The following is a 22,542-nucleotide window of genomic DNA, read 5'->3' as shown; positions in this document are numbered from 1 at the left end:
AAAGATGCTGTTGTTTTAAGACAAAAGACTGTTACTTCAGACAGAGTGAAACCAATGATTTCTGTGCAGAACCCACATGGCTACCACATTACATGAATAAATATATTATAATATATATATATATATATCGTCAAAATAATTTGTAAAAAAATTTTTTTTCCTTAGTTAAATGTCATGTGCTTTCTTCTGCATGGTATCATCCTAAAAAATAACATTGTTCATACTGTCCTTTCAGATGTAATGTCAAATGCTGAATACTGTTCATCTCTGAAGTGATAATGAAATTAAAATTAAAGAAAAATATTTAAATTATGTAATATTATGAAATGCTGTAATATTTAACAATACACTAAAATCTAACAATTCAGTAAATTATACTCATGTATTGTTTTTTTGTTTTTTTTTAAATTGATCATCCTATTATCCTAAAAATTGTGGTCAATTTTGATAAATAGTTTAAAGCTGTATGCTAATACCAAAACAGTGTTTTATAATGAAAACGGGTCAAAAAAGATAAAAGGTTAATTGCCAGTATAGTTATTAAATGAAAATGTAATAAATATATACATTTATTTAGAATTAGAATTACATTATTTCACAGTTATACATTAGAATTACATTTTTATGCCATATTTCTTTGATTTTGAACTTTAATTGTGAAAATGACTTTTATTCTGAAATCCTGTTCGGTGCAGTGTGTTCACGTCTTTACAGCAGCTGCGACTCGATGGTGTCGCATCCTGTCCTGAGTCGTTATCCCGCTTCTCTGAGATTAAACCATCATTTGAATACGACAGCAGGTACAATAAATGCATTATGATAAAGTTGTCGCAACAGGTACCGTCGAGAATATAGCTTATGGTCGGTGCTGGTGTGTATATGCCAATAAATGATGCATCGCTACCCTAAGCTTGAAAGAAGGTTGTTAGCAACAAGCTAACCCTGACGCGTCGTTAAAATGGGTGGATTTAAACAATCTGAAGCACCTGCTTTTCTTTTTGTGTGTCCTGTATGGTTTAAATCCGGTAGATACATCATACACACGTATAAGCTTAATAATCATTTAATAAATTGTTAGTCCTTCGGTGAAATAGAACTGCATACTCAAAAGACTGCCATATGTTACAGCCAGACTTAACATTTAATAGGCACCTGAGGGAATCGAAGACTAACTTATGACCATATAATTGATGTACTAACCATTAATTCACAAGGGTTCACAAATATCTGCTAGTTATTTTATTACTACATTAAGTCGAAGAGATTACTAAATTTAAACTTAATATTTGTCTGTTTTAGGGTGGGCATTTCCCATCAACATCCCTTCACAGAAGCATGGCTGAGCCCGAGCTCCTCCTGGACTCCAACATTCGCCTTTGGGTTGTGTTGCCTATTGTGTTTATTACTTTTCTGGTTGGAGTGATCCGCCATTATGTCTCAATTCTGTTACAAAGTGACAAGAAGCTCACGTTAGAGCAGGTTTCAGACAGGTAACTTTCATTGGACTGTTTCATTATCCATCCACATGTGTTTTGCAACTCACATTACAGAACACTAAAGATTTGTGCTTCATGTTCTCTACACAGCCAGGTTCTCATCCGGAGCAGAGTTTTACGGGAAAATGGAAAATACATACCCAAACAAGTGAGCCCTTCTTATCTTTTGTGTCTTTTGATTGAGACCTTACCGAAGTTTCTGAAACTGAAATGTTGTTTCTTGCTAAAATAGTCTTTCTTGATGAGAAAATTCTACTTCAATAATCAAGAAGATGGGTTTTTCAAAAAAACCAAAAGAAAGGTGGTCCCACCCTCTCCAATGACTGGTGAGCCTTTTAAAACCGACATTCTTTTATGCATATATCATAAAATGACCATCAGGATTGAGTGACAAGGTTAATGTGATGTTATTTATTCAAATAGATCCCAGCATGTTGACAGACATGATGAAAGGCAATGTGACAAATGTCCTACCTATGATCCTTATTGGTGGTTGGATCAACTGGACTTTCTCTGGGTTTGTCACAAGTAAGAGATACAATTTTAGTTATCAAATATGACTTCTTGTTGTCTATTCTCACAGAATTCATCTTAACGCATTTATAATTCTGTTCTTTCCCTAGCAAAGGTACCGTTCCCTCTCACGCTCCGCTTCAAGCCGATGCTGCAGCAGGGAATTGAGTTGCTCTCTCTAGATGCCTCCTGGTTAGGGCACTCACAACCTTAATTGTTTTTCATGTTCTTATTTTATTCAAAGCTGTATCTTTAAATAACCTCTTGCTGTGTATGCCTTAACAGGGTGAGTTCAGCATCTTGGTATTTCCTGAATGTCTTTGGTCTCAGGAGCATGTATTCTCTCATCCTTGGACAGGACAATGGTAAATAACTTCACTGATGTTCCATTTCAGTTCACCATAATTTTTACCTACTCCAGTGGTGATGCCATATTGTAATATTGATGTAAATATTGTCAGTTGTCTGCTATCAAATAATGTTCTAAAATCTAAAAAAAAAAAAAGGCGTTTGGTTAATTTAATAAAATTTGTACTGTAGCAATAGATTTTAGCTTTAAAATGTTGCCCTAAAATTCAAATTAATTTATGCATATTTTTATGTTGCCTTTGTATCACTTAATTAGGGTAGGCCCTATATATTTCTTTTATATAGTTCTATATAAAATACTATATATATTCTATATATAGTCTTTTTCAAGGAAAGTCTGTTCACTATTTGCAATGCCTCCGGGCAGCAATTTCGGGTATCAAAAGCTTACATTTAGGCTGGACCAGCCAATGCGCATGTGAATGTTCATGGCAACCGGAAATTCTGCAGCTGCAGTGACGTGATGACTATCAATTGGTGATTGTCTCTTTTATGTAGAAGGCAGGACTTATGCTGCAATATTGTGGGTTGCACTTTCTCTCATTTATAGTAATATAAGTGCACCATCTTTGTATATCTAAAGTCTTTGCTATATGAATTCATTTTCATACTTTTTCAACAGGTGCAGATCAGTCTCGCATCATGCAGGAACAGATGAGTGGTGCTGCAATGGCAATGCCTGCTGACACAAACAAAGCATTCAAGGTATCAGCTATATTTTAACCAAGGGGTTGGCACTGGCAGCCTATGGCACATGTGCCAACACTGGCACGCAGAGGGGTAATCGCTGGCACGTGAGCAAAAGCGAGAGCAGTATATATTTCATTTAGATAAAGTACCTCATACTTGGCATACAGATCTACATTTTGAGGTAATCATTCGTCAAAGCAACACAGCTTGTTTTATTAAGTTAGGAGTTATAAATACTATTAAAGTGTGAGAATTAAACTGCGCAAGTCAATGAAAGCGTGTAGCTCTGATAAACCATTAGCGTGACCACTGCGCATCACGCGCACACAAGTTACTGACTGACCACTCACAGCTCACAAATTTTGGAGATATTCAACCAAGTGTATTGAATCTCTGTTCATGCATACCTGGTCACTTCATGTGTCTTCTCTGATCGGATAGCTATCAAATCGTGAAAAGACAGAAAGAGAGGGCATTTTTTTGCATTGAAGATGAAACGGGACAAAATGCATCTGGTTGTTGAAGCCACAAATGTAAATTTTACTCCTCCTAAAATGGTAAAAACGAAACGTGAGAGCGTGTTATAATGGCTCCCAGTACCCAGATGTGACAGCTCTACTGCAGCACGCATCACCACGGAGGAGTAGCTGAGCATCTCTTCAGAAGGCCAACATGCAAACTGCCGCAAATATAACTAAAGGTTCAGTGTCACATCCTGAAGCTTAACACACAGTCGTCTTCATTAAAAGTTGTGACACTAAATGATCTTACCAGTGCTGATCCCGCTCTCTCTCCAATTACGGTCTTTGATCTTGAATTTGGCTTATGATAAATAAAATGAAGCTCATATCTGTTTCTTTTTTTGACGTGAACTCCATTAAATTTGCTTATAGCGTAGGAATTGAAGATGAGATTTATATTATTTTTGTGGAGACACTTCTATGTTGCCAAGTGTAAACGGAACAGTTTTAACAAAACGGATAGCTATCCAAACAGTTAAAATGCATAAATGACCAGGTGTAAACAGGCCCATTGGAAATCTGTTCTCAAAAGTCTAATTTAAACCTGGAAACAAACAAACTAAAGTACAAATGTAAAAGTTTATGAAAAATTGCTTTACAAATATTTTAGGTTCTGCACTATTTCTGTGTTAGCCATTATGAATATTTAAAATGTTTTTGTGTATTTATACATATTTTTGGATTAACTCAGAAACTTAAAAATGGCACTTCATAACAAAAAGTTTGCTGACCCTTACTCTAACCTTATTAAATTTATTCTGTTATTTTTGTGGTTTATTTTATATAATATTTTGGGGCTGGAAACTAAATGGTCTTTATCTATTTTTCTCTACCTATTATTATTATTATTATTATTATTATTTTATTTTATTTATTTTATTTTTTATTTATTTTTTTTCCTAAAGATTTATTTGTATAAATATTCTGTACTGACTTTTTTTTTTTTTTTTTTTTTTAGGCTGAATGGGAGGCACTGGAGTTGACCGATCACCAGTGGGCCTTAGAGAATGTTGAGGAGGATCTGATGAGTAAGGACTTGGACTTGTCTGGGATGTTCAGCAAAGACTTGCCAACGGGCATCTTCTAAGTGCCTGTCTACTACTGAGAGGTTTTGGACCTCATCAAATTAGAAGAGTGAATTGTTGGACTGGTTGTGGGAGTGACAAAACACTTCCATTCAGATTTCTAGAAAGTGTCATAAAGCTCATTGCAGGCATATCACATTTTGTGTCATTTGCATGCACCATTCCCTCCATCATTCATGTTTTATCAGACTTAAGTGTCATAGTGTGACAAAGCTTTGAGCTTAAAGCTTTTTGGATTATCTCTTGCGACTGCATTCATCCAACGCAACGGAAACATTACAGTGCACCCTATAGTGTAGCATGTGGCCTGGTTTTCTTGAAAACATTCCCTAATGATTTTTGCTGTTATCTTTATTTTTGTTTTAACAACTTTTTATTAACTTTAGTTGTTTTAAGAGCCCCATGTTCTTGTTTTACTAGGACCATTTGATTGTTTGGACCAAGTATGCAAACAGGAAGTTTTAGAAAGTAATATGATTTAAAAAGTGGAACAGTCCATAACTTAGGTTCAGTTACATAAGTAGTATATTCCTAAATTTGCTAGAGTTTTAGATGCTTTCTTATGGTACCAATAATACACCATGCACTGAGTATGTAGTAAAAAGACTTTTTGCAATTAAACTGATTGAGATCGGAGATTAGAATTTATTGGCATGTTTGATATATTTATTTGACGTCTATTAAACATCATCTTTGGTTTTATAAAATTAATGTCCCTCACTACATTTACTGGATGTGTACATTCTTAATACAGCCTGTTTTACTAAACAGTGATGCACTGTTCTGTATTCTTTATTTATTATCTGATTTATTTACTTCATTTTTCTACCACTTCTGAAGAAAAGCGGATCCACCATTGAAGTCGACATAAAATCCTAATAGACCCCATTTACTTTTTAAAAAATTATGTTTCTGGTCTGATTGTGCAGATTCATTACAGCATGATGTTCCAAAGAAAAGGACAGGCTACTTCAATATTTTTTTTTATCAAAATGTTACAAATTTGCTCTGCCTGTGAGACTTTGGCCTATGTTACCAAACTCCTTTTCTTTTTCCAAAAGTCAGTGGCCTAAATATAATTTGCATTTACATTAAAAATACTAGAAATTTATTTAATTCTTTTTGTTTCTTATCTACATTTTAATAAAATGTTATTTATTAAAACCAATTCCGTTTAATGTTCGTGTTAATAAACCTTCATTCAATTAAGTCTAGAGCATATTTCCAGTAAGCCTACAGGGTTCACGAATCTATGGAAGTTTGTTTCCGCCACGGAATAAAAAAAATGCAGAAGGTAATTGCGCCTTTTTATCTCACAATTCTTCTGACTATTTTGACTTTCCCCCCCTCAGAATAGCGAGATATATACTTGCATTTGCGCATTTTTTTTTTCCATTGACTTTTAAGTTCACCATTCAATTTAAAGCTCAATATAATAGAAAATAATTTCAGGAACAATATGGCAAAGGGTCCTTTCAGACAAAACTTGTTAAAGCGGCTGACAGGAATGCGGACACCAATCTACATATCTTCCCAGAGCCCTAGGTTTTCATGAAGCATAGCAAAATTTGTTTTAATTATCCGGCGGCCGCACGTCCTTCGTGTTGCTGCCAAGAATGCATGTAACTAACTACTATTCGAGTTCGGCAGCCTAGTACGCGCGTTCCCTCTAGCGCTGCGCGTCCCCTGTATACTTCAGCGCGCTCGCGATTACTGCGGGTTCACTCGCTGCACGATGGCGGAGGGAGGCGGACCCGAGTCGGGTACCGCTTCGGACCCTGACGAGAAGCCGGGGATCACACAGACACCAGTACCGTCCACCGAGAGTCAAAAGCAGAGTATCGGGACACTGCTGAAAACGCCACTTCGAAAGGGAGACGAGTGGTAAGAGGTTTTTAAATGAAGCCGAAGTCAAGGCACGCTTGTCGGCATCAGCTCAGGCCTACTGACGGAGACACCGGCTGCCGGAAATCCCTTCAGTAGCTGGGCTGTGGACAACCACCTGCTTCGCTAACACCCATAAACTAGCAGGCTCCCATTATTATTAAGGCGGTGTACACGGCAAGCCTGCGTTTTAAAATAATAAAGATTTAACACTATTTATGTCGGTTATAAAACGAGGAAGCTGTCTTGTAGCCAGTTAGCACAGATTAACCAGCCGTAGCTTATTATTTCTCCTCAATTGTCCAAGTTTTCCTGCTTAAATATCTCCTTTATGTAATAATAATACGTTTTCAGACAAGTTAGTAGCTGAAGGGTTAGTAAATAAGCTCAACCACCCCGTTGTCGGTTATCAGTTTTCTGATAAGCTACATGGCACAGTAGCGTCAGGCATGTAAGGCACTTCATTAGCCGAGGCTAGTTAGCCAGGCTAGTTTGTGTCTCATTGACGAGTTAAGAGTTAATTTGTGTCAGACGTCAACCTTATTTTAGAGGAACTGTCAAACTAGATTAAAATTACTGTCAAACTTCTCCCTGTGAAGTTGTGGGAAAGACTAAGCTACCTAAACAAGTATTACAGCAAGGCAGTGCTTTGTCATGGCCTCTGGATAACACCCAGTCACTCACAATGTTGTTTGCCAATAGAAGAGTTTATGGCACCGATATTAAATACACAAAAAATACATCTGGAATTAATGGTGCTTAAATGGCAAATACATATATACAATATTTAGCCTGTAAACCCATTTGGTTTTAATACCAAAAGTATTTGGATAACCTGTCCACTTTTATTTTGAAAACTGTGTCTGTAAGAAGAGACTAGTGACTCACTCGAAAAGGAAAACATTTAAGTTTCAGTAGGATTAAAAGTACTTCAAGTATATTGTACTAAACCCAGGCTATTTAATTTATTCAAGCATGTAACTTCTTGTGTTGTTAGTTAAAGGGATAGTTCACGCAAAAAATAAAATTGTCATCGTTTACTCACCCTTACCTTGTTCCAAATCTATCTTTTCACACAAAAAGACACAAAAGATATTTTGAAGAAAGTTGATAACCAGACAGTTGATGGTAGACATCGACTTCCATAGTATTTTTTTATTTTTTATTTTTTTTTCCTACTATGGAAGTCGATGGCTACTGTCAACTGTCTGTTTACCAACATTCTTAAAAATAACACTTGTGTTCAACAGAAGAAAGAAATTCATACAGGTTTAGAACTTGATTTTAGAACTAACCCTTTAAGGTCACTTTACTCTATTTTTAGATAGAGCTTCATGGTTTAATTAATGAATTAATGAACATTTCGAAATTAAATTAACTTAAAGGATATTTCACAACATTTTTTTTTTTCATGAATTTTAAAGGAGATGTTAGACAGAAAGTTAAGAGACTGAAAGCTTCTGTTACCATTCACTTTTAAATGTATTTCCCCTACAACAAAAATAAATGCCTCCTTTTGTGTTCCACAGAAGAAAGTAAGTCATATGCGAGTAAGCAATGACAGTTTTGACTTTTGTGTGACCCATCCCATTTAATTTGGACTTTTGACATTTCTTATCAAACTATATTGTTTGTCCCTTGTCAGAGTGGAATCAAGTGCTAACAAGCTTATGTGGAACAAGTTCCTGCTTTGGAAGAGATTAAGAAAGACATCCTTTTTGACTTCTATATTGGTAGATGTGTGACAACACAATAGATATTTGCTTTGCTATCAGTATAGGCCTTATATTTTAGGAGAGAAACATTTATTGTCCATTTCCCCTGACTTTTCTCTGATCTCCACCTATTGTTCTACTTGTTTAGGTATTTGATTGACAGCCGGTGGTTCAAACAATGGAAGAAATATGTGGGCTTTGACAGTTGGGATTTGTACAATGTTGGAGAGCACAATCTGTACCCGGGACCCATTGACAACTCTGGACTCTTTTCAGGTAATGAATTTTGAGTGTTGTGCCTAACTTTGTTTTGCCACATTCTAATAGATAGGTGTTGTGAAAAATGGGTTTATTTTGCCAGCAGTAAAATGATTTTTGTTATAATACTGGAGACATTTAAAAATTAATATCTGATTCAAAGCTGTGTGGGTAATTTTATTTTAAGGGGCTTGCAGAGTACTTGAGTTTTGATGTTTCAGTCTTTAAAGGGATAGTTCACCCCAAAATTAAATTCTTTAATTTTTTTTCACCCTCATTTAATTCAAACTCGACTTTATTTTATTTAATTTTATTTTTTTCCCTTCTCTTCCATTAATTAGAATTAACCTGATAATTCATATATTTTTATTGAGTTCTAAATGATTTGTTAATGAATCAGATTGATCTGATTATTGAGTTTAGTTCACTGACTCAATGGTACAGTCACAGCATTTCTTGAGTTAACAGCACATTGGAGGGCAAGATTATCATTGACTAATTACTTAAATTGATGTTTCTCACCAAAAGCTATCATGTGACTTCAAAAGACTTGGAATAAAGTTGTGGCCATTTTTATTGGTGCTTTTCATTCTTTTTGAAGCTTGAAAGATTCCCCGACAAAATGTGTTCTAATAATTTCCTTTTTTCTCTCTATATCATAGATCACGAGTCCCAGACGCTGAAAGAGCATCTCATAGATGAGTTAGACTATGTTTTAGTGCCTACAGAGGCCTGGAATAAGCTGGTCAGCTGGTATGGCTGTCTGGAGGGTCAGAAACCCATCATCAGAAAGGTTCCCCTGTTTCTTTGTTTTACTGTTTGTTGCTTTGTCTCTTTCTTTATTTGTGATACTCATAATGTTGGATTGATTTTAAATTTTTATATCTCTTGGTTTTCCTTTTTGATGGCTTTATTTACCCATGTCTGATATACATGAGTGATTACAGGCAGGGTTACATGTTATATTATTTTCATGTTTTATGTTCATAGTTAAAGATTTAATTAAGATATGTTGAGATGCGGATCGAAATGTTTTAAATGCTTTTCTTTTGCTATATCTTTGTGTGTTCATTTATATTTATTTTTATAAACCTGTTTCTTAGGTTGTTGAACATGGAATGTTTGTGAAGCACTGTAAAGTGGAAGTGTATTTGCTTGAGCTGAACCTATGTGAAAATGACAACATGGAAAAAGTTGTCACCCGCCATTTCAGCAAAGCAGACACTATAGGTATGAGATTCATAAGCCTTCCAGAAAATATCAGTTTTCCTCATCAGTAGTATTTGCATGACTGATTATATCCATTATAACCACTAAAAGGCACTGATAATAAGTAATAATAAGAAAACTGTTCATTCATTTTAATTGTTTACAGCTATTATCAGCAGCTCTGCATTTTTTCCCTTTCAATTCAAACTCAGAATTGCACTAATAAAAATTGTGCAGCTCTATATACAATCATTTTTTTTGAATTTATCTATATATATATTTTTTTCCCTCTAGATACTATTGAGAAGGAGATGCGGTCTTTATTTGACATCCCATCTGAAAAGGAAACTCGTCTTTGGAATAAATACATGAGTAACACTTATGAACAACTTAACAAGCTTGACAGCACTGTACAGGACGCAGGGCTTTTTCAGGGGCAGGTAAACCATTGCGCTTCATTCCATTGATTCCAGTTGTGGTTGTTTTGAGGCTGACTGACATTTTCAGAGGATTTATGAATTCACATAATCAATCTCGTCTCACTCCTCAGGTGCTTGTTATAGAGAAGAAGAATGAGGATGGCACATGGCCCAGACAGTCCTGCCATTCCAAGTATGTACATGCAGTTTAGATTGTTCTCACACTTAAGCAGCTTAATGCTAAAAGAACTCTCTTCTAGTTTCAGATATGGAGGTATCTGAGGGGTATTACTTCTGCTATTTTTTCAGATAATCATTGGAAGTTTTCTTTTAAATCAGTTACTTTGTCTTGCCAGTATCTCATGTCATTATAACATTGCTTTGAATAACCCTAACAGAATTTTTTGATTTATGCATAGGTCCAGTACTTCCACCTCTCGGAATTATACAACCTCCCCAAAACTCTCTTCAAACTCATCTGCTACCATATCCTCTACAATAACGAATGGGGATAGCAATAGCAACTCTGGCTACATGCTGAACAACAGTACTTCTGGTAACAGGTCAGCTTGAACATTAAATAACATAAAACTAGATTAGTTAGTTTAGTTCCTTACTGGGAGAATTTAAACAGGGAACTAAAACAATGTTTTAGTTTCAGGTCAGGTTTCCTGTATTCAGCATTTGGTTGACCAAATGTGGTGATATTAATTGGTTTAAATTGTTTTGTTACCTTATAGTACGTCTTTGCTAACCCATCATACTTTTTGCAGATTGGGAAGTTATAACTCCTACAGCTCCTCCTACAGTTACAGAGAATCTGCTGCTCAACCGGGCCTCTGCGGTCTGAGCAACCTGGGCAACACCTGCTTTATGAACTCTGCCCTCCAGGTGCGCAAGTGCATATTCATTGCGTGTTTTTCTCATGGGTACTTAGTTCCGCTGATGGCGGTTAATGGAAAAAGATGCTTTTTTGGGCCCAGATGGTGTAGTTATGACATTTAGCAGTTAGCAAACTAGTTCATGCTAACCAGCCAAACCCTGATTCCTTGATTAAGGCTATTTTCCTTCTAATTACAGTGCCTGAGCAACACTCCCCCTCTGACGGAATATTTCCTGGAGGACCGGTATGAAGCAGAGATCAACCGAGAAAATCCATTAGGGATGCGAGGGGAGATTGCAGAGGCCTATGCAGATCTGGTCAAACAGACGTGGCTTAGTCGGAGCAGTTATGTGGCTCCACGCACTTTTAAAGTGAGTGGATCTGTGTTTAATAAGTTACTCTGGAAGTCAATTAACATTTCCAACACACACCCTTAATCTGAATGTTAAGTTTCTCTTCTCTCTGTTCAGACCCAGGTGGGTCGGTTTGCCCCGCAGTTCTCAGGGTACCAGCAACAAGACTCTCAGGAGCTGCTGGCCTTTCTGCTGGACGGTCTACATGAGGACCTTAACCGTGTTAAGAAGAAGCCTTACCTGGCCCTGAGAGATGCTGAGGGGCGGCCTGATGAGGTAAACCTCACATCATTATGTGTAACCACAAAAAGACATGCATTTTAGTTAAAAGTAAAATGCAGTAGTAGTCAAAATGACCAGGAAAAAGCAATTATTTCTGTTGTGCCGAGTGTGCCGCAAATCCTGAAAAGTGAAGCCAAAGCATTTTGATTGCCCCCTTGTGGCTGGCTGCAGTATAGGTCAAACCCCACCCTCTACATGTAATCATAAGGGATTAAAGCCTAATTAAAAAATCCAATTACACTTCAAATATTTTTTTTTCCAAAGATTATAAAAACAGGGTGTAACGTCATGATTGACAGCTGTGCTTGCAATTGAGTGTGGGCGGAACCTTGATACCACGGCTCCACTACTGCGCAGACTCGGTCTCCGAACAACATAATCAGCAACGACCATTACTGGGATATTTTGGCTTCATTATTCTACAGTGGAAAGAAGCAGAGACGTGCTGCCCATATTTTTTTTACTAGTGAAAAAGTACTATTCTAAGCATTTGAATTAAGCTTTAAACTGAAGAATGTTGCTTGATTTGTGGGTATCTCATTTGTCTGTAGATTGTAGCTAAGGAAGCATGGGCGAATCACCGATTGCGGAATGATTCCATTATCGTGGACATCTTCCATGGCTTGTTCAAATCTACACTGGTCTGCCCAGAATGCTCCAAAGTTTCTGTTACCTTCGACCCCTTCTGCTACCTCACACTGCCCCTGCCCATGAAAAAGGATCGCACTATGGAGGTGTTCCTGGTCCGCACTGACCCGCAGTTCAGACCCATGCAAGTAAGACCCATTTTCCTGAAAATACTTAGGCACAGGTTTTAGTTCAAGATGTGGGCTAAAAGATCCATTTGTTATCTTCCAGTACCGTGTAGTGGTTCCCAAAATGGGTGTAGTAGCAGACCTGTGCAGCGCTTTGGCCAAGCTATCTGGACTTCCTACAGAGAATGTAAGACTTTCTGATCCCAGCATTTCAAACTAACAATCACCTCTCCATTGTTTGATGCTTAAAGAGAGAGTTCACTCAAAAATAAAAAAATTGGTCTCATGCTGTTCCAAACCCTTATAGCTTTCTTGAAATCAAGCATGTACATCATGTGGGTTACTTTTTAGGGTTTTTTTCTTTTGGAGTTTGACAGGACTAGGCCATTGTATTCTTACATTAAGTGGAAAAGAGCAGCGTGAACTTTTTGTGTTCCATTATAGAAAGTCATTTGAGTTTGAGACAAAATGAGGTTGAGTAAATTATGGCTGTTTTCACTTTTGGATGAACAATTTCTACTTGTCTACATAACATTTGCTTAAAGTTATAGTGGACAGTCTGAGGCTAACCCCCGGTTTCACAGACAAAGCTTAAGCTAGTCCTAGACTAAAATGCATGTTTGAGCAGTTTTAACTGAAAGGAACTTCCACTGACATCTTAAAATATGTCATTGCCATTGTTTTGTCTCAAGATGCACATCAGTAATGTTTTTTTCTAGGGCATGTTTATAAAGGATACTTAAATACCCTAATTGAACTACGGCCTGATTCTGGCTTAGTCTAAGCCCCGTCTGTGAAACCGGGCCTTAGTGTTCCTGTTTTGTCTCTTGTAGATGGTGGTGGCAGATGTTTACAATCACAGATTCCACAAAATCTACAGACGGGATGATGGTCTCAGTCAAATTATGGAGAAGGATGATATTTTTGTGTAAGCTATCTCTTAAATTCTTACACTATCATTGAAAAGTTTGGGATCGGTAAGATTTTTAATGTTTTTGAAATAAGTCTCTTATGCTTACTAAGGCTGCATTTATTTAATCAAAAAACAGTAATATTGTTGAATTTTTTTTTAATTGAAAATATTTTAAAGTGTCATTTATTCCTGTGATTGCAAAGCTGAAATTTCAGCAGCCAATAAGTTCAAAAGAACAGCATTTATTTGAAATTGATTTTTTTTAATTTATTTTTTTATAACATTATAAATGTCTCACTTTTGATCCATTTAATGCGTCCTTGCTGAATAAAAGTGTTAATTTCTTTCAAAAAAATCTTACTGACCCCGAACTTTTCAACGCTAATGAATGTTCATTGAGTTGTATTGCATACTGTAGGTTTTGTCCGGTAAGCTGAGCGTGTTGTTTTAGTTAATGGTTTTTTACTGATTGTGTTATTGTGGTTTAGTTATGAGGTGTTAGAGGAAGATAGTGAGAGGATGAACCTGCCAGTGTACTTCAGAGAGAGGCATGCTAAGCACAGCGGAGGCTCTTCAGGCACAATGCTCTTTGGTCAGCCTCTCCTCATAACCGTCCCACGCCACAACCTCACCGTGGATACCCTCTATGAGCGCGTGTTGGAGAGGATCGGGTTGGTATTGTGTTTTGTTGGTCTATTCTAATGTTACACTGATTTTGTCATTTAAAAACTTGGTTGTCCTTTTATTCCCTTTTGTTTTAGGCGTTACGTTAAACGTTCACAGGGTACCATTACAGACAGCAGAGCATCTGCCTCAGCAACATCATCTAGCAGCAGCCAATCACCAGAATACCTCGCTTCAGTGTCCAGTCACAGCACAGGACTGAGTGGTTGCAGCAGCCCAGTTTCAGATGGAGCTTCCTGCAGCGCTGGATCCAACGGCAGCAACCACTCCTGCAATGGCCCCAATGGAGTTTGTGATGGTAGGATACTCAAACTTGTTATAAAGCTCCCAAATGCTGTATTCACACTATCATTTTAGATTCCTCCCCCCCACCCCCCCACAGACATCTGACACAGATCTGATTTTGTTGCATGCATATGTTTTAGGCGATGAGGAAGCCATGGACCACCAGGAGAGTCCAGAACCAGAAAATAGCCACTCGGATGCTGTGGATGGAGAGGAGGATTCTGAACCAGAGAATGGGCCCAATAGCAGCGGTGGAAAATCTTTTACTTCTCGGCCCAAACTCTTTTCTTTCAGCATGGTCAATTCCTACGGCACAGCCAACATCAGTTCTCTCCCGTTTGATGGCAATCTCCTAAAGCTCACAAGTAACTATCACATTTTTTTGCATTTCATACAATAAAATAATCAGGTGAATTATTAAATGTGAAACATGATTTTGTTTAATGTGAACTCTTTAGGATCACTTGCATTATATCCTTAAATCAAAACTGATAGATATGCCTTTCTACAGCTCACTCGACAGTAGCCATTGATTGGGACTCAGACACGAAGAAACTGTGCTACGATGACCAGGAAGCTGAGGTAATGATCTCCATTCCACTAACTGTGCAAAACTACACTACTTTTTAAATGTTTGGGGTCGGTTTTTAAAATGTCTTTGAAAGAAGCTTCTTATGCTCACCAAGGCTGCATTTATTTGATCAAAAATATAAATGGTAATATTGTGAAATATTACAATTTTAAAAATGGGGGAGCTATTATGCTTTGGAAAAAAAAAAGTCTTGATTTTGTTTTTGGGGTCTACTAGAACAGGATTTCATGCTTTAATGTTCAACAAACAGTTTTTTTTTTTTTTTTCTTCACGTATTTTACATTGTTGCAGCGCACCTTTTCCCAGTCTGTCAGTAACGCTCTGTTTAGTTCCCGTCTCTATGAAGCCCCTCCTTCTGAAAAGCACAGTGTGCTCTGATTGTTCGGCTGGACCAGTGTGTTGTGAATGGTCAGCCGCTTTGAGTGTGTTTCGGAAATGTCACGCCCCTTACCCTAACTGTGAGTTTCAACACACTACTAACACAGCCAGGCCTCGCCCTTTTTTTTTTTTTTTTTTTTTTTTTTTTTTTTTTTTTGCATATGCCTTGGGTGGGAGTTATTACATTGTGAAATGATCAAGACTACAATTGGCATTTCAGGGAGTTAAGAAACTGTGCTTATTAAAAGGTGAAAAAGCATAGTACATATTTTCAAAATCGACTAGTTGATGGGTTGTTTAAATGACTAGTTGATTAATCACAATGTTGAGCAAGCCCTGTGTAATTGGGGGTCTAGTGAGAGATGACTGTGGTCATCTGATCAAAGATGTCTGTCATAATCTTCACAAAACTGGACAAGCCGACCATCTTTCCTTTTAGCTACCTGTGCTAAGTCTACTCGGACATTAATGTGAAGTCTCTCCCCAGGCCTATGACAAACATGAGAGCATGCTACATGCTCAGAAGAAGAAGACTACAGTAGCTTTACGAGAATGCATCGAGCTCTTTACTACAATGGAGACCCTAGGAGAACATGACCCCTGGTGAGGAGCCCCTGCTTCCAAAGTCAAATGTTTTACCAAAGTATAACCACATCTAGTGCCGTTTTAATGACGTGTATGTTTGCTGTGCTCCTCTCTAGGTACTGCCCCACGTGTAAGAAACACCAGCAGGCCACAAAGAAGTTTGACCTGTGGTCTCTCCCACGCATTCTGGTTGTTCATCTGAAGCGTTTCTCTTACAACCGCTGCTGGAGAGACAAGCTTGACACGGTCGTGGATTTTCCAATTAGGTAAATATTTTGCGAGCTGCAACTGCTGCAGATGACAAATTGAATGACAATTATAATGGATGGATGGAGAGATGGATAAATGGAGAGCTGGATGGATGGATAGATTGATGGAGAACAATTTTAAATTAAATAAATGAGATTTATGTAAAATAATATTATTATTATTATTATTATTATTATTATTATTTTATTATTATTATTATTATTATTATTATTATTGCTATTTATTTAACTACTCTTAATGGTGTTCAGTTTAAATTACATAATAGCTTAAAGCGTGTAATCATTCTCCAAAAAGCATGCGATTTGTCCCTTAAAGTATAACACCAGTGTGTGCCCTCTACATGTAAAGTGCTTCTGTTAATTTCCCACCAGATGGTGCCAAATGTTTTCCTCACCCACACAGAAATTAGTTTATCATTGTCTTATGCCAGTTTCAGGATGGCAAATAAATATCTGACTTCAGGTGTAAATTTGTATTAGTAAATCAGATTTTTAGTTAAGTTAATTTTAGTTATATTGTGACATTCATTTGTAGTATACAGAATATTGACACTTCAGATACTAACAAAGCCATGCTTTTGGGCAATTTGTTTTTCTCACCATGATATTTACCTTGAGCATTTGGCCCTCATCCCATTTGGGGGTGCTCTAGGTCACCTTACTGAACAGGAAGCAGGAAAGAGTGTACAGAATTCAGGTGCATTGTATCAGGTGTCAGTTTCTGGGAAGCTGAGTCATGCTTGTATGGACAGACAAACCCATCCATTGTTCATTGTGATAAATGGAGTATGCTAACACAGAACTGAAATCTAGTAATTGGATGCATTGATCCAAAAAAATGAATGTGGTTAATGTAAAATAATCAGTTTCAGCAGACACGCTTTATTGATGATTTCATATTTAGCAGTTTGTGTTTTGAGAATAGCTTTTTTTTGTTTGTTTTTCAACTTAAACTTCTGGAATTGTGATGGGGGTTTTTTTTTCCCCTTTTTTTAATGATATAAACTTTCTCACACAGGGACTTGAATATGTCCGAGTTTGTTTGCGACCCCAAAGCTGACCCATATGTCTATGACCTCATTGCTGTTTCCAACCATTATGGAGGAATGGGTGGAGGCCACTGTAAGTCACTCTTACTGCTTTTCTCCCGTTATTTCGTAACTCTGTAATTCCCTTTCAGTGAAATCCTTCCTTTCCTTGGGTCAACAGCAGTCTTTTATTTGCCCTTTATTACTTTATCATTTATTCTCCCTTTCAACTCTGATATGTTGGATAGATTTCTATAGAAACGATCAGAGTTGATCATTTACATCTTTGTCATTGTATTGCTGCCTGGAAACGATCATTTAGTTTTTTGATTACGTAAGTTCAGCGGTTGAGCAACGTGTTTCATTCCTCTTGCAGACACGGCATACGGCAAGAACAAGATGGACGGAAAATGGTATTACTTTGATGACAGCAGTGTGTCTGCTGCTACTGAGGATCAGATTGTGGTGAGACTTTAAACTTCTACTCTTTCCTTTTTATTAAAATATATACTTGGCCATCCTTTCCAGACTCATAAAGCATTCCTGTGGTTAATGAATATCAAAGACCCATTGTCCTACCATAAAGGAATTGGCAGTTAGCGGTTTGTACACTGACTCAAAATTGTCACTTTTTGTTCTCCACAGACTAAAGCAGCCTACGTGCTCTTTTACCAACGTAGAGACGCGGACACACCGTCCAAATCCACCCCCTCTGCATCACTAGGTGGAGCTTCAGAGACCCTGGACGACCACATGGACACCAACTGAATTTCTTTTAGTCTTTCAAGGACTGGCACTGAAACAAAAACTACATAAAGATGAAATCATCAATGCATCAACGCACATCCCTGGCTACTTCAGTGACTATTAAAGGCTCACAAACAGGCCCTCTGTTTTTAGCTTTATTTTACTTTTTTTTTTCTTTTTTTTTTTTTCTTTCACACATGCGTCTTTATCAAGAGCCAAAAAAGAATATTAATAATAAATAAAGAGAATTTTAGTTTGAAGCGTGACATGAAAGACTTTATTCTTGGACCTTGATGCCTGCTGATTATAGAAGCTTATTTCTTTAGTCGGAAATGAGAATGAGGGTGAAACGGCAATATAACCTCTCTTTGGACGACATGAATGTTAGATGAAATAGATCAGGAGAGGGGAAATGCCTAAAAAATAGACTATGTATGCAACATTACGCTCCTCTGAAATGTTTAAATTATGCCTCTACCCACTTACGTTGGACTCTAGCTATCAGCATCTTGTAACATGTGCCTCCTGTGAAGAATAGACTCTGTGTTTAATAACTTAAACGTGTGGTAAGCACAGAGATTCTCTCAGAGAAGCTTGCGCTCTTATATTAAATATTGTCTCCATGTTTCCTTTATCCTATCACATGCCACGCGTTTGTTAAATATACCATGCCGGAGGGTGTTGTCTTGAAATATTTCACTTGCAGAGCTGCTTGACTATAAGGATATCACAATGTCAGGTTTATTATCATGTTATTTTGGGGGAGGCTGATCTCTAATATATTCACACAAACAGCCTTTACTCCCCAAAAACTGTGCAAAGGGAAGCTTAAGAATCAGTGGAACAAGTGAACGTAAGTCACGGTCGTGCCCCAAAACAGTTCCAAAGCATCTTATTTCTGATCCGATGGTTTGTGCTTTGTAATAATACTCCTTTTTTTTCTCTTTATGGTTTCTCTAAATGGCTTCAGTCCAGAGGAATATGGAGTCTGCTTGAACGTGGTGCTATATTTATGACACTTGAACAGGTATATGTACACAACTAAGAGCAACACAAAGAATGGCCATTGTTTTAATTAAGAATAACCTTAAAGATACAAAGAATAGTTATTATTACATGTAGATGTACATTGGCACATCTGCCCTGTATTTAGATGTGGCATTATGTGTGTCGGATGGCTTTAGCAACAACTCAAAACTCAAAAGACAAGTGCTTCATACTGCTAAGAACATAATACACAAAGCATATTCTTTTGTGTGTGTGTGTGTGTGTGTGTGGCAAAACAGCATGCAAATTTTGAAATCTGCAAAATGGTAACTAGATGGTTGTTCCTGGTGTTTACCTTTCTGTGGTATTAGCAGTCACTGGTAAATCCACTATTGTTATTTATGGAAATAACTCATGATCCAGCTATAAAATTTAAGACTTGAAATGATCATTGACTCCCCCGCAGCTCCTACATCAGCAAAACATCCATTTAAACATTTTTGTTTTTGTAATTTCATAGACCTTTCTTGCATAGATGTACATAATCATAATCTGGGGCACATACATAGCTGCTTTGTGTTCTTCTATTTATCATGCCAAGATGTGCAACACCAGATTTTGATTAAGCCTATTTGAATTGAAAATATAATAAAATGTGGAAGCCTGATTATAGATAATGGCTTTGTTTTTTTTGTTTTTTTAAATTTTGTATTCTACAAGTTTAGTTTAAGCCAATCCATTTGATTCAGATGAATTATGAATCATAATCTACAGCATCAGTCAAGTTTCAACTCGCCTACCTATTAATTATTACTAGTTTACATTATTTTGAATAATAGTTGCTTTCCTCTAGCTCAAACAGTGGAGTGTTTTATTAGCAATGCCAAGGGTTGAATCCCATGGAATGCAAAAACTGATCGAAATGTATAAACCTTGAATGCAATGCAAGTAAATGTAAATGCGAAATAAGGCTTACACACTTACAGCCAACATAAAAACAGTTTTGAGAGTACGGGGGGCAATTGGTATTGGTTTTGGCTAATGTAAATAGAAATGGTTGTATATGAAAGTTTGCAATGGTTTTTAATAATGTTGTGTGCATTTAGGGATTATGTTTGAGTAATGTATAAACACAACCAGTAAAAAGTTTGAAATAAGAATTTAATGTTTTTGAAAGAAGTCTCTTATGCTCACCAAGGCTGCATTTATTTGATCAAAAATACAGTAAAAACAGTAATAATGTCAAATATTATTACAATAAAAAACTGTTTTCTATTGAAATGCATTTTAAAATGTAATTTATTCCTGTGATGGCAAAGCTGAATTTTCAGCAGCATCACTCTGGTCTTCAGTGTCTGATCCTTCAGAAATCATTCTAATATACTGATTTGGTGCGCAATTCTTACATTTTAGTTTTTCAAAATGAATAAAAAAGGGAATTTTTTTGAATTTGAAGGTTAGATGCGACTGTGTAAACATGCTTGGCATAGTAACTGCAGTGGGAAATTGTACTCCCTGCTCACACACCCACACTAGAGATAAGTTTCCACTGGAACTCATTAATACAGAATGAACCTCTTTAATGCACCTGATGATCAGTACTGTATTACACAACAGACAAAACCTGAAAAGTCTGTGTTCCTGTCCTCCCACACTAACTGAAGCTGAATCGAAAGAAGGCAATCTTGAGACTTGAGTAGAAAACATTCATATTTATTGGTCTAAAATGCATGTTGTGCCATACAAGGGCTAAATGGAACTGTTCAGTTAGGACTTTTGCAGTACATCAGCTGCTCCCCACAGACTAGCATGTTTACAGGAGCATCTTCATGAAGTAAAAGTCCAAACTCAGCGACATCATGCACATGAGAGCACAACCTGCTTTAAAAAGATATTGGAGACCCATATAGGTTCAGGTATGCAAGCAGGTTTATTATTGATTTATTTTGATACCCGTTTGACCCACAAACCCTTAAAAGACATTTTAATTGGCTATGCTGAGAAGTTTCTTGATGTCTTGCTCGATGTTGCTGGTCAGATATCTCCTGCCATAGCGTTTGAATGGCACTCCATCAGAACCAATAAGAAACTTCTCGAAATTCCAAGTGATGTCGTTTCTGCATACGGGACTCCACACGATAAATTTGGGGTCGTTCATAAAGGGCATTGGCTCGTCGCTCGGGAATGGAAGTTTCTCCTTGAGGAAGACGAAGAGAGGGTGAGCGTCTTTTCCATTCACGTCGACCTTTTCCAAGAGCTGAAATTTAGGTTCAAAGCCATTGCCTGGACGGACATACTTCAAGGACAAAAGGATCTCTTCATTTTTACAGTTTTCCTGAAAGCAAAGATAAAGAAAGAATTAAAAAATGAATAGGCAACAGAATCACAAACACATTTTAATAAGCTATTTATTAGTTATCTTATATGGTAATACTTTAAAATAACATTGAGTGAGACTATAGTCAAAGGTAAAGGGTTGAGTATAGTCATGGCTAATTATTGCAATCATATATTAGGAGTAAAAATTATACAAATAAATCTCTTTAAAGTAAAATGCCCATTCAACTCAAGGAAATAATGAAAAAAATAATGCAACTTTATTGAGTTCATGTTATCAGAGCATTGAATAATATTAAGAGATACAACTTCTCATTTTAATAATGTATTAGTAGATGCAAATTTGCAAAATTAACATTTGATACAACCAAGTTTTGCTTTGGTTATTGAGTCGCTTACATATACTATATTAAGAATATATTAATAAGAAATCTAAATCTATTATTTAATGTTGTTATTATTATTATTATTAGTAGTAGTAGTAGTAGTATCTTAAACTGTAACCACTTGTTTCTCTTTGTACGACGGCTGTTTGTATGTTTATTATTCTTTAATTTAAAAAGGTGGCTTTAGGATCAGCATCCAAGACCAAGACTATCGTTTTATAATATTTAGTAAATCAGTAGTTAACATCCAAAAATAATAATAATAATAAAAAAAAAATAATCCAAATGTACTGATATTTCAAACTATTTTAATGTAACTAATGATCTTTTAAACATTAAATAATTTACAAATTTATGACTTCTGTATGTGTTACTACCATTGACGTTTATTTATGTATTTATTTCATTTTTTATTTTTTAATGTAGGCTGCCCTTTGCATGTACAGATAAATCATCATATATAAAACAGGTGTATAAGACAGCAGGGCATGACAGATGAAGTGCGCCACAGGCACCTGTTCGGCAGTAAAGGGCTATTGAATGAATCAGACAGGTGTTGATGTCATCTTACCTGATACCCGAACTGATTGCAGGGGACTCCCAGAATCACAAGCCCTTTATCCGAGAAGCGCTCGTGGAGCTCGTTCATCTGGGTGTAATCCCTGGTGGTCGTTCCTCAAAGAGAAGCGACATTCTCGATCAGGACCACCTTACCCTGTAAAGAAGAAAACTTGAACTCTTCTCCTGTAAGGGTTTTTGTTGTGATGTCGTAAAACGATTTTACTCCAGCCATGTTTATCCCTCGCAGCAAACTGATACACAGGTACAGATCTATAAAAATGACACAATATAAACCTGTTAACTGTGGGCGGTGTGATATGCAGTGACCAATCATTGCAAGACTCTCCACGCCCACTTT

General features: G+C 36.8%; 3 protein-coding genes across 5 annotated transcripts; 2 read left to right on the top strand and 1 right to left on the bottom strand.

The window, feature by feature from the left end:
* The first annotated feature begins 648 nt into the window (after positions 1 to 648).
* emc3 (ER membrane protein complex subunit 3) lies at positions 649 to 5,448 on the top strand. Of its 3 annotated transcripts, none has more exons than XM_051897944.1 (9): positions 649 to 800; positions 1,300 to 1,490; positions 1,587 to 1,644; positions 1,729 to 1,822; positions 1,920 to 2,024; positions 2,120 to 2,201; positions 2,295 to 2,374; positions 3,001 to 3,083; positions 4,548 to 5,448. In XM_051897944.1, the coding sequence occupies exons 2-9, from the start codon at positions 1,336 to 1,338 to the stop codon at positions 4,674 to 4,676; spliced, it is 786 nt and encodes a 261-aa protein (XP_051753904.1). In that variant the 5' UTR covers positions 649 to 800; positions 1,300 to 1,335; the 3' UTR covers positions 4,677 to 5,448. The 3 variants fall into 3 exon arrangements, with proteins under 3 accessions (XP_051753904.1, XP_051753906.1, XP_051753905.1); XM_051897946.1 differs by lacking the exon at positions 649 to 800 and adding an exon at positions 893 to 1,025; XM_051897945.1 differs by lacking the exon at positions 649 to 800 and adding an exon at positions 1,057 to 1,192.
* An 868-nt stretch (positions 5,449 to 6,316) lies between these two features.
* usp4 (ubiquitin specific peptidase 4 (proto-oncogene)) lies at positions 6,317 to 19,567 on the top strand. Its single transcript, XM_051897941.1, has 22 exons — positions 6,317 to 6,558; positions 8,422 to 8,549; positions 9,194 to 9,324; positions 9,635 to 9,761; positions 10,035 to 10,180; positions 10,291 to 10,352; positions 10,579 to 10,722; positions 10,933 to 11,050; positions 11,240 to 11,413; positions 11,513 to 11,671; positions 12,229 to 12,453; positions 12,536 to 12,619; positions 13,266 to 13,360; positions 13,834 to 14,016; positions 14,107 to 14,327; positions 14,455 to 14,679; positions 14,826 to 14,896; positions 15,772 to 15,887; positions 15,986 to 16,135; positions 17,157 to 17,260; positions 17,543 to 17,631; positions 17,812 to 19,567. Exons 1-22 carry the CDS (start codon positions 6,410 to 6,412, stop codon positions 17,932 to 17,934), a joined length of 3,024 nt encoding a protein of 1,007 aa, XP_051753901.1. The 5' UTR covers positions 6,317 to 6,409; the 3' UTR covers positions 17,935 to 19,567.
* A 1,030-nt stretch (positions 19,568 to 20,597) lies between these two features.
* Positions 20,598 to 22,467, bottom strand: gpx1b (glutathione peroxidase 1b). Its single transcript, XM_051897947.1, has 2 exons — positions 22,195 to 22,467; positions 20,598 to 21,235 (listed from the first exon to the last, which is right to left on the bottom strand). Exons 1-2 carry the CDS (start codon positions 22,414 to 22,416, stop codon positions 20,885 to 20,887), a joined length of 573 nt encoding a protein of 190 aa, XP_051753907.1. The 5' UTR covers positions 22,417 to 22,467; the 3' UTR covers positions 20,598 to 20,884.
* Positions 22,468 to 22,542: the final 75 nt, after the last annotated feature.

The sequence above is a fragment of the Ctenopharyngodon idella genome, chromosome 6, assembly GCF_019924925.1.
Source record: "Ctenopharyngodon idella isolate HZGC_01 chromosome 6, HZGC01, whole genome shotgun sequence".
Lineage (NCBI taxonomy): Eukaryota > Metazoa > Chordata > Actinopteri > Cypriniformes > Xenocyprididae > Ctenopharyngodon > Ctenopharyngodon idella.
The sequence above is the reverse complement of the archived record's forward strand: the minus strand, read 5'-3'. Positions and strand labels throughout refer to the sequence as shown.